The sequence below is a fragment of the Phycodurus eques genome, chromosome 2, assembly GCF_024500275.1.
Source record: "Phycodurus eques isolate BA_2022a chromosome 2, UOR_Pequ_1.1, whole genome shotgun sequence".
Lineage (NCBI taxonomy): Eukaryota > Metazoa > Chordata > Actinopteri > Syngnathiformes > Syngnathidae > Phycodurus > Phycodurus eques.
This window is the reverse complement of record NC_084526.1, coordinates 4,595,912-4,612,213: the sequence shown is the minus strand read 5'-3', so window position 1 is coordinate 4,612,213 and position 16,302 is coordinate 4,595,912. Positions and strand designations below refer to the sequence as shown.

Sequence of the window (16,302 nt, the reverse complement as noted above, 5' to 3'; positions counted from 1 at the left end):
GTCCGGCTTCGTAACTTACCAAAGTCATACTAAAACATTTCGACAGATTTTTGAGCGCGTGTACCACATAAAATCGGTTCGAGGTCAGTAAGCGCAACCAGAATCTCGAATCTCAGATCCAGGAGGAGCAGTGTGGTTTTCGTCCTGGCCGTGGAACAATGGACCAGCTCTACACCCTCGGCAGGGTCCTCGAGGGTGCATGGGAGTTCGCCCAACCAGTCTACATGTGTTTTGTGGACTTGGAGAAGGCGTTTGACCGTGTCCCTCAGGGAGTCCTGTGGGGGGTGCTTTGGGAGTATGGGGTACCGAACCCCCTGTTCGGTCCCTATATGACCGGTGTCAGAGTTTGGTCCGCATATCTGGCAGTAAGTCGGACTCATTCCCGGTGAGGGTTGGCTGCCCTTTGTCATCGATTCTGTTCATAACTTTTATGGACAGAATTTCAAGGCGCAGCCGAGGCATAGAGGGGGTCCGGTTTGGTTGCTTCAGTATTGCATCTCTGCTTTTTGTAGATGATGTGGTTCTGTTGGCTTCATTAAGCCGTGATCTCCTACTCTCACTGGAGCAGTTCACAGTCGAGTGTGAAGCAGCTGGGATGAGAATCACCACCTCCAAGTTAATTTCACTTGACATGGTAACACATTTTTTGCAAGCCAGATGTCAATCAATATAATCCCTACTGTTTTTTTTTGGTTTTTTTTTTTTGCCTCCTCTGCTCAAATTTGAAGCTGTCATTGACAATTGCAGTGTTATATTGAATTTCCTTCATCTTAAAATGAATTTCCCTCCCTCCAGGTTCTGTCAGAGACTTCATCCTCGAAAGTGGGGAGTTATCGCCTCTTCTCGTTTTGCTCTCGTCAGTCTCCTGACATTAAACAAAGTGGGTTAGGTAAGTATAACAAAACTTTTAAGATGCATGCATTTAGATGACGATGACGATTATGTGCCATAGTGCTGCAAAAGAGGAATTGCCACTAGTTTATCACTTATATTTTGGTTGTTGTCTGTTGTTGTATGGAAATACAACAAGCAAAGATTTCTTTTGGAAATTTCTTTGGAAATCTTTGCTTGAGATAACAGAACAAAACAGTAGTTCTGAATCAGCAAATAAATTGGGCCACAATTATTACACTGCCTTCAGTCACACTATGCCTAGAAGAGGTGTGAGCCCTCCCCTCAGACAAATTAAAATGGCTGTGGCCTCCCTGCTTCCCAAACGTTCTGAGCCAAATACCCATACTAAAATAATTACATTTTTCAACATATGACAGTGGGTCTAACGCCAAAATAATTAATCACTGTGCCGCCTGCACAATTGTAGTTTTTATATTAGCGTCTATCACAGTTTAAAAATGCATATCTAATGTTTCTAGTTGCTGCACCTCCCCTGAAGCTCTCGAATTGTTTTATGCTGCCTTAGAGCTTTTCATCTTACTCCTTATGAGAAGTCACTTTATCGTTGAAGGCTTTCAAAATTGAAATCACAGTTTGCGCTCGGCTGTACATTTTGGGTTGGCGGGGAGCTTGTGGTGATGCCAGACAAACTATTGGACAAACAATTCTGGTATCAGTCAACAACCCTTTGCAAATCCTCAGATATACACTCATTTTCAGCAGTCCTGCAGGAAGACCCTGTAACTGGAAGTCTCCTAGATTCCTCATTTTGAAGACAGTGTATTGTTACGAGAACATTCAACGGTGGTTGTCTCAGCCTTGTGCAAGAAGCACAGAGATGGAGGGACACATTAGTTCGGGTTGCGTGGGATTCTCTGGTTCTGTCTGCATGGTTATCTTTTTCTTTAGTTCTTTCTGTGTCTTTTCTCTCTTTCTGTCGCTCTTTGATTAGTAATTTGAGTAACAGCATGTTATGTGTAGTGGTGACTAACCCCCCGCCCCCCTCGCAGGCTCTCAGTATGCCGGGCTGTTCAGCACCACTGTCCTAGGTGGGTCCTCTAGTGCCCCTAACCTGCAGGACTACGCACGCGCACACCGCAAAAAATTCTCCACCAGCAGTCTGTCCTACAAAGACGGTATGTGTTTGAGACACTGCACAGCAGAAGAAACAAGTGAAAATACCCACTTTCATTTGACAATTAAATACAACATTCAGAATGAGGCCCTGTGGAGAATGTGGCCATGTATATAGATATACATGTTTAATTTAAAAAAGATTACAGTTCTTGCAATCTTGAAATTCTTCAGCTGAAAGAAAATATGGTACGTTAAGAATGAGTATTGTTCGTGCCCATACATCAATAATTAAATGTTGACAGTTCTGTTTTAGTCACTGCATATTAAACTCCATATCCATTTTAGTCACACAAATGTGTTTTCCCCCATCATTCTTTCTCCACACCAGTTTGATTAGCATGTTTCATTTCAGTAGTTCATATACATGCTATTTCAGGCCCTGTTCAAAACTCTCAGGATATGTAGAACAACGTGTGGCTATTTCAACAACTGCGTCCTCTAATTTATTTTTCAGGTGAAGCCTAAAATCGTTATTGTACTTCGGATAGCAGTAATCTGGTTTATTTCTCCCAGAAGTACATTGTGGCTTTTGGTACGTTGTGTTTTAACTGCAACACTACTTTTGCAGTGACTGTTTAATTTTCTAAAATCATATTTGGCTGGTTTACACCTAGTAAATACTAGTTGTAGTAGTGTAGTGCTCTTGGTTTCTCCCCACTATCAAATAGTGATCAATCAGTAGTATTTTATATGGTCATAAAATCTGGTATGGCTTTGTGGGCCTGCATGTATGGAGGAAAAACATTTTCATCATTTTTGTTCATTACCTGGCTCATACTCTCAAAATCACAATATATCGTTTTTATTTCTCTCCTCGATCCTGGCTGCATTGACTTTCTACATGTCTGTTTAGTGTTCAGTAATACTGGCACTTAAACTTGAGAATCAGGCCATATTCAGATAAGTGCAATCGAAACTACTTGCAATGAAAACAATGTTTGTGTTTTTCTCTATAGAGAGAAATCATACATTTACTGTATATTGGCGTCATCATAATATGATTTTCTGTATTTTAGCACAACAGGTAAAAATACTTGCCATTTATTTTTTTAATCAGTGCGATTTCTTAATGTATAGACTGATAAAACTAAAGGCTCGTTGATGCGTTTGAACACCTCTGTGCTTCCATGGTTGCATAGCTGACATTGAAGTCTATCATATGTTCTTGTAGCTTTCAGTGTTGTATCATATAAATGTTCTTCTCTTCACTGCTGCCATCCTTATAGCTCTCTTTTTGTTCATCTTTGACATCCATCTTGTTGCGTCTCATTTTGAGAATTAATGGGCACATTTTTGTCTCGGTCCAGTCAGTTTTTATTTTTTCCCCCCATGCTAAATCCAATAAAAGTAGTGAAGGGCCACTAAATGTAATCATATTTTCATCCCCATACTTTGAACTGAGTGATCATAGTTGTTAAAGTTAATAATTGAGTAATGAAGCAGGATGCAAATATGAAGGAAGGATAGTAGACCCAAATTAAATTCTTAATCTAAAAGTATTTTTCCATATTAGTGTTTTTACTAGAGAACAGCGTATGATAATATTTGATCAACAACTTACTGTGGATCCTAGTAACATTAGTGAATTTTTGTTTCCTCAGAATTGTTGTCTATGCCAGCAGTAAAGCGATTTTCTGTGTCGTTTGCAAAGCATCCGACTAATGGTACGTCTGCTTCTTTCAAGTATACTATCACCTCGCCTACCTTTGTCTTGCATGTCTTCAAACTTTTGTTTTTTATTTTACTTCGGCTTTTTTTTTCCCACATGGCCCTCCAACATTTTATTTTTGTATTTTTCCAGATTATTGACAATCTTTCTCATTTTGTTGTTCTCACTTTTCTAACATTGACATTCTCTTTCTAACCAGGGTTCCCACTAATTCATAATTCATTGTTCAAGATGATTATAATTTTTTTACACATGGACATGTTGTTTCATATTGTACTGTATTTATTCAATATTCTTGAACTGGCTACATTCCATATGCAGAAAAACATTCACTGCTGTAAAATATACAATTGCCATTTTGAGCGATGCAACAATTCCCTGACTGGTAAAATGACTTTATCAATGTACACAATCGATGGACAGACGTCTATTAAGCAATATATTTAACAATATCTTATGGCAAAATATGAGCAACTTCTGTGTTGTTTTCAAGCTCAGTTGCGCTACATTACTTTTATGTCAAGTCACTGGTTTTGTCTGAAATCTAGCCTCAGTCGACTACTCCTTCCATGAAAGGTGTATAGTTGGACAGTATGTTGTGATGCTCCAGTCATTCACTGTCACTGCGATCAACTTGTGATTTTACACTTCCATTCTCAGAAAAGCATGTGTACAGCCAACTACAAAGAGAATGTGTTTTGTTTAAAGTCTTTGCATTCCAGTCAAACTGCATCGATTTTGTTTAAAATAAATTGGTTGGCGACCAGTTCAGGGTGTAACTCGCCCGAATATAGCCTCCAGCACGCCCGCAACCCTGAGGATAAGTGGTAAAGAAAATGGATGGATGGATGGATAATACACTGGAACCTCTGTTTCACATGACGGCACTTCAGAATACAAAGTTTAATGAAACTTTAGAGGCTTTTTTTTTTATTTATTTTTTTAAATGTTGCTCAAAGTCTTGGGGGCATTCAACTCGTGATGTCTCGATCCATTTTTTTTCACTTCCGATCACATACCGATATTGCAGTCTTGAATTTTGTCCAATATCGGTCCGATACAATATCAGCAATAATCAAACATATTTAATTTATTTTATGTATGGAATGTTAGAAAAGGCTTGATGAAGAGAACAGTAATTAGGCTTTACACGATCAGGATTTTTGGGGCCGCTCACTGATCAAGTTTAAAAAACACATTGATTACTTTTTGGTAGACTAAGTTATTACCTCAGATTTCTAATTGTAAATATCAATAATTATTGATCTCTGATCATGGCCCCCTCACAATATCGCTTAACCAAGATGACTTATTAATAGGCGTTAGATGATCAGGATTTTTGGGGCCAATCAGCAAGTTTTAAAAACTGCTAACCAATCCGATCACAAGATGGAGTAATGTGTCTCTTTACATGACTTGTTCATTTATTGTATATACTTGTGTACTGTATACTGAGTATCTTCAAGTATTCTATTTTAGACAAAAGTTAAACATCAGTGACCTCTCCGGGGCATTCAAGGATTGGCCACTGACATAAGTTTAGGTCCAATCAACATTACAATACGACAGAAATAATGGGTGCTAACTTACTGTAATGAAATTACTTTATTGCAATCCAATTACTTTAACAAATACTGTTAATGGGATGCTTACTCAAACTTTCTCACTGTCCCAGCTATTTGGACGATCCAAAGTTTGGTCAAGAGAGAAAGATCGGCTGATCGGCATAAAATGCTAATTATCGGCCGACACCAATCAAACCGATCAGGTTGGTGTAAAGTCTTAACAATAATCAGCAACAGGAGGTATTAGAAAAACTGACCCATTTATTTTTAACCAGTGGGTTACATGAAGTATCTTTAAAAATAAGAATGTAATATAATTGAACAAAAATACATATTTAAATTGAAACATAACCACTGCTTAACTTAAACATAAGCAAATTCTACCTTTGAATAGATTATATAAAAAATAAATTTGAAAACCATGAAAAATAATTTCATCCATCCATCCATTTTCTACACCGCTTATCCTCACTAGGGTCGCGGGTATACTGGAGCCTATCCCAGCTAACTGCGGGCAGGAGGCGGGGTGCTGCCTGAACTGGTGGCCAGCCAATCGCAGGGAACATATAAACAAAGAACCATTTGCACTCACATTCACACCTACAGGAAATTTAGAGTTTTCAGTTAACCTATCATGCATGTTTTTGGGATGTGGGAAGAAATTGGAGTATCCGGAAAACCCCATGCAGTGATCTTTGGGTTCTTCTTTACCACTCTCACCAAGGCTCTTCTCCACTGATTTCTCAGTTTGGCCAGTCGGCCAGTTCTAGGAAGGGTTCTGGTCATCCCAAACGTCTTCCATTTAAGGATTATGGAGGCCACTGTGCTCTTGGGAACCTTAAGTGCAGCAGAATATTTTAGGTAACCTTTGCCAGATCTGTGCCTTTCCACAATTCTGTCTCTGAGCTCTTCAGGCAGTTCCTTTGACCTCATGATTCTCATTTGCTCTGACATGCACTGTGAGCTGAAATTTCTTATATAGACAGGGTGTGGCTTTCCTAATAAAGTCCAATCTGTGTAATCAAATACAGCTGGACTCCAATGAAGGTGTAGAACTATCTCAAGAATGATCAGAAGAAATTGACATCACCCGAGTTAAATATAAGTGTGACAGCAAAGGGTCTGAATACTTATGGCTGTTTGATATTTCAGTTTTTCTTTTTTAATAAATCTGCAAACATTTCAACAATTCCGTTTTTTTCCGTGAATATGGGGTGCTGTGTGTAGATTAATGAGGAAGAAAATGAAGAACTTATTTCAGCAAATGGCTGCAATATAACAAAGAGTGAAACATTTAAAGGGGTCTGAATACTTTCTGTACCCTGTGTGTATGTGTGTGTGTGTGTGTGTGTGTGTGTATGTGTATATATATATATATATATATATATATATATATATATATATATATATGGCGGCACGGTGGACGACTGGTTAGAGCGTCAGCCTTACAGTTCTGATGAGCGGGGTTCAATCCCCGGCCCCGGCTGTGTGGAGTTTGCATGTTCTCCCCGTGCCTGCGTGGGTTTTCTCTGGGCACTCCGGTTTCCTCCCACATCCCAAAAACATGCATGAATTGAAGACTCTAAATTGCCCGTAGGTGCAATGGTTGTTTGTTTGTATGTGCCCTGCGATTGGCTGGCAACCAGTTCAGGGTGTACCCCGCCTCCTGCCCGATGATAGCTGGGATAGGTTCCAGCACGCCCGTGACCCTAGTGAGGAGAAGCGGCTCAGAAAATGGATGGATGGATATATATATATATATATATATATATATCAGAATCGTCTTTATTTGCCCAGTATGTCCAAAAAACACACAAGGAATTTGTCTCCGGTAGTTGGAGCCACTCTAGTACGACAACAGACAGTCAATTGACAGAGAACACTTTTGAGACGTAAAGACATTGACAAAAAAAAAAAAACAGTCACTGGGCAATAAATGGTTGCTAGTTGTCTGGTAATGCCGGTACATTTTTTTTTAGTTTTTTTCATTTATTTATTTTTTGACAATTGTGCAAAAGAGTCCTCTAGCACTTACAGCAGTTCGAATGACTAATATTGCAATAGTCCGGTGCAATGAGGGTGCCGAGACTTCAAGGAGTGTATGCAGTTTAAAGTCACGAGTAGCGCGATAATCTGGGACAATGTTTATTGTGCAAATGTTGCAAATAATCCTCAATCAGTGTGCAAATGGAGCAGATGCTACTATGGCAGTTTTTGCATATCTGTTGTTGACCAGTACTGGTCAACAACAGATATGCAAATAGTACAGTGTGGCGAGACTACTACAGTGATATATATATAGGCGGCACGGTGGGCGACTGGTTAAAGCGTCTGCCTCACAGTTCTGAGGACTGGGGTTCAATCCCTGGCCCCACCTGTGTGGAGTTTGCGTGTTCTCCACGTGCCTGCGTGGGTTTTCTCTGGGCACTCCGGTTTCCTTCCACATCCCAAAAATATACATGGTAGGTTAATTGACAGCTCTAAATTGTCCGTAGGTGTGAATGTGAGTGCAAATGGTTGTTTGTTTATATGTGCCCTGCAATTGGCTGGCAACTAGTTCAGGGTGTAACCTGCCTCATGCCCGATGATAGCTGGGATAGGCTCCAGCACGCCCGCGACCCTAGTGAGGAGAAGCGGCTCAGAAGATGGATGGATGCATGGATGGAGAATAATTGGTAAATGCAGCCCTATAGGGGGTACAAGTCAGTGCAAACTGTAGGCCGGTCCCAAGCCCGGATAAATGCAGAGGGTTGCGTCAGGAAGGGCATCCGGCTTAAAATGTTGCCAAACAAATATGAGCGTTTATCCAAAGAATTCCATACCGGATCGGTCGTGGCCCAGGTTAACCACGTCCGCCACCGGCGCCGTCAACCTGCAGGGCGCCGTTGTAAATTCAGCTACTGTGGGTCGAAGTCGAAGAAGAAGAAGAGGTGGAAAGCGGGTTCTTCGGCAGAAAGAGAAGAGGAAAGCACAGAGCCTAGAAGTGAATGTGGGGACTTTGAATGCTGGGACTATGACAGGAAAAGCTCGTGAGTTGGTTGACATGATGATTTGAAAAAATGTTTATATATTGTGTGTCCAGGGGACCAGGTGGAAAGGCAGTAAGGCTAGAAGTTTAGGAGCAGGGTTTAAATTATTTTACCATGGTGTAGATGGGAAGAGAAATGGAGTCGGGGTTATTTTAGAAGAGTTGGCTCAGAATGTCTTGGCGGTGAAAAGAGTATCAGATCGAGTGATGAGGCTGAAACTTGAAATTGAGGGTGTTATGTGTAATGTGATTAGTGGCTATGCCCCACAGGTAGGATGTGACCGAGAGGTGAAAGAGAAACTCTGGAAGGAGCTAGACGAAGTAGTTCTGAGCATCCCAGACAGAGAGAGAGTCGTAATTGGTGCAGATTGTAATGGACATGTTGGTGAAGGAAATAGGGGTGATGGGTAAGTACGGCATCCAAGAAAGGAACTTGGAGGGACAGATGGTGGTAGACTTTGCAACAAGGATGCAAATGGATGTAGTGAACACTTTTTTCCAGAAGAGGGTGACCTACAAGAGCGGAGGTAGAAGCACGCAGGTGGATTACATTTTATGCAGACGATATAATCTGAAGGAGGTTACCAACTGTAAGGTAGTGGTAGGGGAGAGTGTGGCTAGACAGCATAGAATGGTGTTGTGTAAGATGACTCTGGTGGTGGGGAGGAAGATTAGGAAGACAAAGGCAGAGAAGAGAACCATGTGGTGGAAGCTGAGACAGGACGAGTGTTGTGTAACTTTTCGGGAAGAGGTGAGACAGGCTCTCGGTGGAGGGGAGAAGCTCCCAGAAGACTGGATCACTGCAGTCAAGGTGATCAGAGAGGCAGGCAGGAGAGTACTTGGTGTATCTTCTGGCAGGTAAGGAGAGAAGGAGACTTGGTGGTGGAACCATACAGTACAGGAATCATACAAGGAAAAAAGTTAGCTAAGAAGGAGTGGAACACTGAGAGGACCGAGGTGAATACATTGAGATGTGACACAGGGCAAAGGCCAAACAAGAGGCATATGATGACATGTATGGCAGGTTGGACACTAAAGAAGGAGAAAATGATTTATTCAGGCTGGCCAGACAGAGGGCTAGAGATGGGAAGGATGTGCAGCAGGTTAGGGTGATTAAGGATAGAGATGGAAATATGTTGACTGGTGCCAGCTGTGTGCTAGCTCGAAGGAAAGAATACTTCGAGGAGTTGATGAATGAGGAAAATGAGAGAGAAGGGAGAGTAGAAGAGGCAAGTGTGGTGGACCAGGAAGTGGCAATGATTAGTAAGGGGGAAGTTAGAAAGGCATTAAAGAGAATGAAAAAGAGAAAGGCAGTTGGTCCTGATGACATTCCTGTGGAGGTATGGAAGCATCTAGGAGAGGTGGCTGTGGAGTTTTTGACCAGCTTGTTCAATAGAATTCTAGTGCGTGAGAAAATGCCTGAGGAATGGAGGAAAAGTGTACTGGTGCCCATTTTTAAGAACAAAGGTGATGTGCAGAGCTGTGGGAACTATAGAGGAATAAAGTTGATGAGCCACAAAATGAAGTTATGGGAAAGAATAGTGGAGGCTAGACTCAGGACAGAAGTGAGTATTTGCGAGCAACAGTATGGTTTCATGCCTAGAACGAGTATCACTGGCATTATTTGCCTTGAGGATGTTGATGGAAAAGTACAGAGAAGGTCAGAAGGGGTTACATTGTGTCTTTGTAGATCTAGAGAAAGCCTATGACAGAGTTCTCAGAGAGGAACTTTGGTACTGTATGCGGAAGTCTGGAGTGGCAGAGAAGTATGTTAGAATAATACTGGACATGTACGAGGGCAGCAGAACAGCGGTGAGGTGTGCTGTAGGTGTGACAGACGAATTTAAGGTGGAGGTGGGACTGCATCAGGGATCAGCCCTGAGCCCCTTCCTTTTTGCAGTGGTGATGGATAGGCTGACAGATGAGGTTGGACTGGAATCCTCGTGGACCTTGATGTTTGCAGATGACATTGTGATCTGCAGTGAAAGCAGGGAGCAGCTGGAGGAACAGTTAAAAAGATGGAGGCATGCACTGGAAAGAAGAGGAATGAAGATTAGCCGAAGTAAAAAAGGAATATATGTGCATGAATGAGAGGGGTGGTGGGGGAAGAGTGAGGCTACAGGGAGAAGAGATAGCAAGGGTGGAAGACTTTAAATACTTGGGGTCAACCGTCCAGAGCAATGGTGAGTGTGGTCAGGAAGTGAAGAAACGGGTCCAAGCAGGTTGGAACGGGTGGAGGAAGGTGTCAGGTGTGTTATGTGGCAGAAGAGTCTCTGCTAGGATGAAGGGCAGAATTTATAAAACACTGGTGAGGCCAGCCATGAAGTACGGATTAGAGACAGTGACACTGAAGAGACAACAGGAAGCAGAGTTGGAGGTGGCGGAAATGAAGCTGTTGAGGTTCGCTCTCAGAGTGACCAGGTTGGATAAAATTAGAAATGAGCTCATCAGAGGGACAGCCAAGGTTCGATGTTTTGGAGACAAAGCTAGAGAGAGCAGACGTCGATGGTTTGGACGCGTCCAGAGGAGAAATAGTGAGTATATTGGTAGAAGGATGATGAAGATGGAGCTGCCAGGCAAGAGAGCTAGAGGAAGACCAAAGAGAAGGTTGATGGATGTCGTGAGGGAAGACATGATGGCAGTTGGTGTTCAAGAGGAGGATGCAGGAGATAGGCTTACATGGAAAAGGATGACGCGCTGTGGTGACCCCTCACGGGACAAGCCGAAAGGAAAAGAAGAAAAAGATATAGAATAATTGGTAGACCAGCCTCACCGTTCCGAGGACTGGGTTCAAATCCGGCCTCGCCTGTGTGGATGTTGCATGTTCTCCACGTGCCTGTGTGGGGTTTCCCCAGGTACTCCGGTTTCCTCCCACATCCCAAAAACATGCATGGTAGGTTAATTAAAGACTCTAAATTGCCATAGGTTTGAATGTGAATGCGAATGGATGTTTGTATATATGTGCCCTGCAATTGGCTGATGATCAGTTCAGGGTGTACCCCACCTCTCCCCCGAAGATAGCTGGGAAAGGCTCCAGCACACCCATGACCCTAGTGAGGATAAGCGGTACGGAAAATGGATGGATGGATGGTGGACCAGCCAGGATGCGTGTCATGTTGTGACCGGCCTCGTGTCAGTGCCAAGTTAGTGGTCAGAGTTTTGTGATTTCAAGACCCAATGTTATAAAGCTGACATTTTTGTACTGCACTTTCCTTTATTGGCATGGCGTCTTGAACTTCTTCTGACTGTCTTGTAAGTTGGATGTTCAATGATGGATATCGCAAAACCAGAGGTATCTCAAATAATTAAGTAAAGAACAATTTTTCCCCATAGGTTACCTCATAATCAACCATTGAACTGAAATTAATTTTTTTTTAAAAACGATAAAATGAGTTCCCAACTTCAGATTTGTTGATATGTGGTAGTTCACGTGACGTGGCGATAACATTTCGCGTGACAGGAGATTACTGCTTGTCGCCTACATACAGTAAATGCCTTAATTCACTTGTTAACATAACTAGAGTTTGCATGTTCTCCCCGTGCTTGCGTGGCTTTTCACCAGGTACTTTGGCTTCCTCACACATACCAAAAACATGCATGCTCGTGCCATAGTTGTGATTGTTAGTGTAAATAGCTGTTTTTCTATATGTTTATTGCAGTTGACTGTTGAAAAGTACAGAGTGTCTTCCCTCACTCAAAGTCAGTTGGCTGAAGTGGCCCACGACACTATTGAGGACAAGTGATATAGGTAATAGATGGATGCCATTAAACCAGGAGTAAAAAGAAGATGACTGGTGAGGAAAACGTGCCAATATACGGAGGGAAATCAATGTTTATGTCTTCGAGTTGAGTCACTATTTAGCCTGAATGCATTTGATGTATTATTATGTAGCCATAGTGTACTGAGCAGGCAGACAGAGACGTGTGTAACACTTTCCTATGTCAAATAGAAGTTTGATTTCCATTCATTACGCGCGTTACTCTTTGGAATCACTGGTACCCTAACGCTTTGGCAAAAAAGCAAAATGTGTTTGAGGAGCTATACCTTTTTTATAACTCACTGAGTCTCACAAATATGCTGCTCATGTCAGAGTTGTATATTCACACAATTTGAGTAATGTAATATCTTTTTTTGTAAGGCAAATTAGAAATGTGAAAATAAAGGATTCTGTAGCATGACCATGGCTAAAAATAACTGACATTTGTCAGTTCAATGACTGGATGTCAACATAAAGATTTCCCCTTATAGGCAGACTTCATAAACATCATTCACTTATTTCCCCCTCATCTACTTCCGTTCCTTCTCTCTCTTATCTCATCTCTCAGGCTTATCATCTATCATTCCATGTCTTTTGTTCTGTTCCCCCTTCTCTTCTGCTATGCCTATCCTCGCTTTCCCTCTTCTTCCCCAGAGCCATTGGAGGAGCACCATGTGGCCCAGTTGTTGAGTCGTTTCTCCACAGAACTCAGTCTGAGCTCCCACCTCTCTCTGGACGGTGCACTCACCCACCATCTCCACCAGTGCTCCTACCATCTCCGCCTCTTCCGAAACTGGCTTATCTCTGGCCAGGACCCCATAGAGTACCTTTATGGTTAGCCCATTGCCCACCCTAAATGCCCATTCTCACACCTTATCCAACCACTGCACACGGTTTAGACTTGAGTGTGCTTGGCCTGTGGTGGACGCTTGTTTTGCCCCTTGATGTTTGTGCATGCTTGCCTGTCTCTGTGGCGGTGCATACCGCAAGCTGGCTTGGTGCACATTAGCTACCTCTCCTTCCCCGCCTCTGGTAAATTGAAGGCAAATAATCTGCCTCTACTAATTGATTAGATACAAAGACTATTCATCTTTTTTGTAGCTTGATATAAATTAAATGAATTGTTTAAATAACTATTTTCATTTTCCCTCATGTATTTGCTTAATTAAATGATACAAATACTAAATACTGTATAACACAAGGTTTAATAGTAGAAAACTGGAAGCCCAGATAAATATTTCCATCAATTCCAAATAAACATCTAACAAATTGCATCTTTTTTCTCATGTCCTTATCCGCTTGCCAACAGTATACCAATACCTATCATCTTGTGGCTCTTCTTTTTCTTTTCCTTTTTTTTTTGTGTGTATTTTGCTGACTCGCCTTGCCAAGACGTATTTTAATGAAGCTACTTCGCTATTCAAATGTGTTGTAATTGGCTATTTGCATTCTTATATTTACAACCCCAATTCCAATGAAATAGTTACGTTGTGTTAAACATAAATAAAAACAGAATACAATGATTTCCAAATCATATTCGACCTATATTTAATTGAATACACTACAAAGACAAGTTATTTAATGTTCAAACTGATAAACTTTATTGGTTTTACCAAATAATCATTAATTTAGAATTTTATGGCTGCCACACATTCCAAAAAAGCTGGCACAGGGTCATGTTTACAACTGTGTTACATCACCCTTTCTTTTAACAACATTCTATAAACGTTTGGGAACTGAGGACACTAATTGCTGAAGCTTAGTAAGTGGAATTCTTTCCCATTCTTGCTTGATGTACAGCTTTAGCTGTTCAACAGTCCGGGGTCTCCATTGTAGTATTTTACGCTTCATAATGCACCACACATTTTCAATGGGAGACAGGTCTGGACTGCAGGCAGGCCAGTCTAGTACCCGCTACTATGAAGTTCTTTTACTATGAAGCTACGCTGTCGTAGCACGTGCAGAATGTGGTTTGGCATTGTCTTGCTGAAATAAGCAGGGGCGTCCATGAAAAAGACATCAAAAAACAATTTGAAATGTGGACTCGTCGGACCATAGAACACTTTTCCACTTTGCATCAATCCATCTTAGATGAGCTCGGGCCCAGAGAAGCCGGCGGCGTTTCCGGGTGTTGTCGATAAATGGCTTTTGCTTTGCATAGTAGAGTTTCAAGTTGCACTTACGGATGTAGCGCCGAACTATATTTACTGACATTGGTTTTCTGAAGTGTTCCTTTACGGTTTTTGATGCAGTCCTGCCTGAGGGATCGAAGGTCATGGGCATTCAACGTTGGTTTTCGGCCTTGTCGCTTACATGCAGTGATTTCTCCAGATTCTCTGAACCTTTTGATGATATTATGGACCGTGGATGATAAAATCCCTAAATTCCTTGCAATTGTACGTTGAGGAACATTGTCCTTAAACTGTTCGATAATTTTCTCACGCATTTGTTCACAAAGAGGTGAACCTCGCCCCATCTTTGCTTGTGAATGAATGAGCAATTCAGGGAAGCTCCTTTTATACCCAATCATGGCACCCACCTGTTCCCAATTAGCCTGTTCACCTGTGGGATGTTCCAAACAGGTGTTTGATGAGCATTTCTCAACTTTCTCAGTCTTTTTTGCCACCTGTCCCAGCTTTTTTGGGACGTGTTGCAGTCATAAAATTCTAAGTTAATGATTATTTGCAAAAAACAACAGTTTATCCGTTTGAACATTAAATATCTTGTCTTTGTAGTGTATTCAATTAAATATAGGTTGAACATGATTTGAAAATCATTGTATTCTGTTTTTATTTGTTTAACACGTCCCAACTTCATTGGAAATGCGGTTGTAGAATACGCATGATGAAAAACTACATTCCAATAAACTATATCACAAAGACTGTGAGTGCTGCGCACGCTATTAAAAAAGGTCATGAATAGGTATTCAGGAGAAATTTGAAATTCAGTGTTTCATTACTTTTTCGACGACTTGCTTTTCTTTAAGGATTTGAATGAGTTGAGAGCTTGAGCTTTGGTACGAGTCCTCTTGAAAGGGATTGGACTCTCTTCCACTCTGGAGTTGCCCACATTGTGAGGCGCCGAGCAGGTGTGGGAATACTTATTGCCCCCTACTCGGCATCTGTACATTGGGGATCACCCCGGTGGACAGGAAGGTAGCCTCCCTCTGCCTTCGGGTGGGGTCCTGACTGTTGTTTGTGCCTACTCACCTGTTTTGGAGTCCTTGGAGTAGGTGCTCGAGAGCGCTCTGGCTGGGGACTCCATCCTTCTGTTGGGGGATTTCAATGCTCACGTGGGTAATGACAGTGAGACATGAAAGGGCGTGATTGGGAGGAACGGCCCCCCGATCAGAACCCAAGCACCGTTCTGTTATTGAACTTCTTTGATCATCACGGATTGTCCATAACGAACACTATTCAAGCCTAAGGGTGTCCATACATGCACTTGGCACAAGAACACCCTAGGCCGCAGTAGGTTGCTGTTCGATGATCGACTTTGTGGTCGTGTCATCGGTCTTGCGGCCGCATGTATAGGACACTTGGGGGCAGAGAGGGGCGCAGGTGTCAAATCATCGGCACCTGGTGGTGTGTTGGCTCCTATGGTGGGGAAAGATGCCGGTCCGACCTGGCAGGCCTAAACATATTCAGGGTCTGCTGGGATTGTCTGGCAGAATCCCCTGTCAGAAGAAGTTTCATCTCCCACCTACGGCAGAACATCACCCGCGTCCCAGGGGAGGCGGGGGACATTGAGTCCGAGTGGACCATGTTCTGCGCTTCCATTGCTGAGGTGGCCGACCGGAGCTGTGGTCAGTGTCTGTCGTGGCGCCAACACCCGAACCCGTTGGTGGACACCAGCAGTGAGGGATCCCGTCAAGCAGAAGAAGGAGTCCTATCGGGCGTTTTTGGCCTGTGGGACTCCTGAGGCAGCTGATGGGTAAAAGCTGGCCAAGCGGAATGCAGCTTTGGTGGTCGCTGAGGAATGGACCATGGGAGGTGTTCGGTGAGGCCATGGATAACGACTTCCGGACGGCTTCGAGAAACTTCTGATCCACCATCTGGCGTCTCAAGAGGGGGAAGCAGTGCACCATCAACACTGTGTATAGTGGGGACGGGGTGCTGCTGACCTCAACTCAGGACGTTGTGAGGTGGTGGGGAGAAGACCACCTCAATTCTACCAACACGTCTTCCCATGAGGAAGCAGAGTCTGGGATCTCTGAGGCGGGCTCTCCTATCTCTGGGGTTTAGGTCATCG

The 16,302-nt window shown here is 42.6% G+C and overlaps 1 protein-coding gene across 4 annotated transcripts in view; it reads left to right on the top strand.

The window, feature by feature from the left end:
* Nucleotides 1-16,302, top strand: part of ppip5k1a (diphosphoinositol pentakisphosphate kinase 1a) — a 150,246-nt gene that overhangs the window by 117,391 nt on the left and 16,553 nt on the right. Inside the window, exons 25-27 of one of the 4 annotated variants that reach the window (XM_061664580.1) lie at nt 796-889; nt 1,905-2,030; nt 3,633-3,695. In XM_061664580.1, the coding sequence (XP_061520564.1) occupies nt 796-889; nt 1,905-2,030; nt 3,633-3,695 (283 nt within the window). The remainder of the gene's footprint in view (nt 1-795; nt 890-1,904; nt 2,031-3,632; nt 3,696-16,302) is intronic. The other 3 variants (XM_061664597.1, XM_061664589.1, XM_061664607.1) reach the window with 3 other exon arrangements.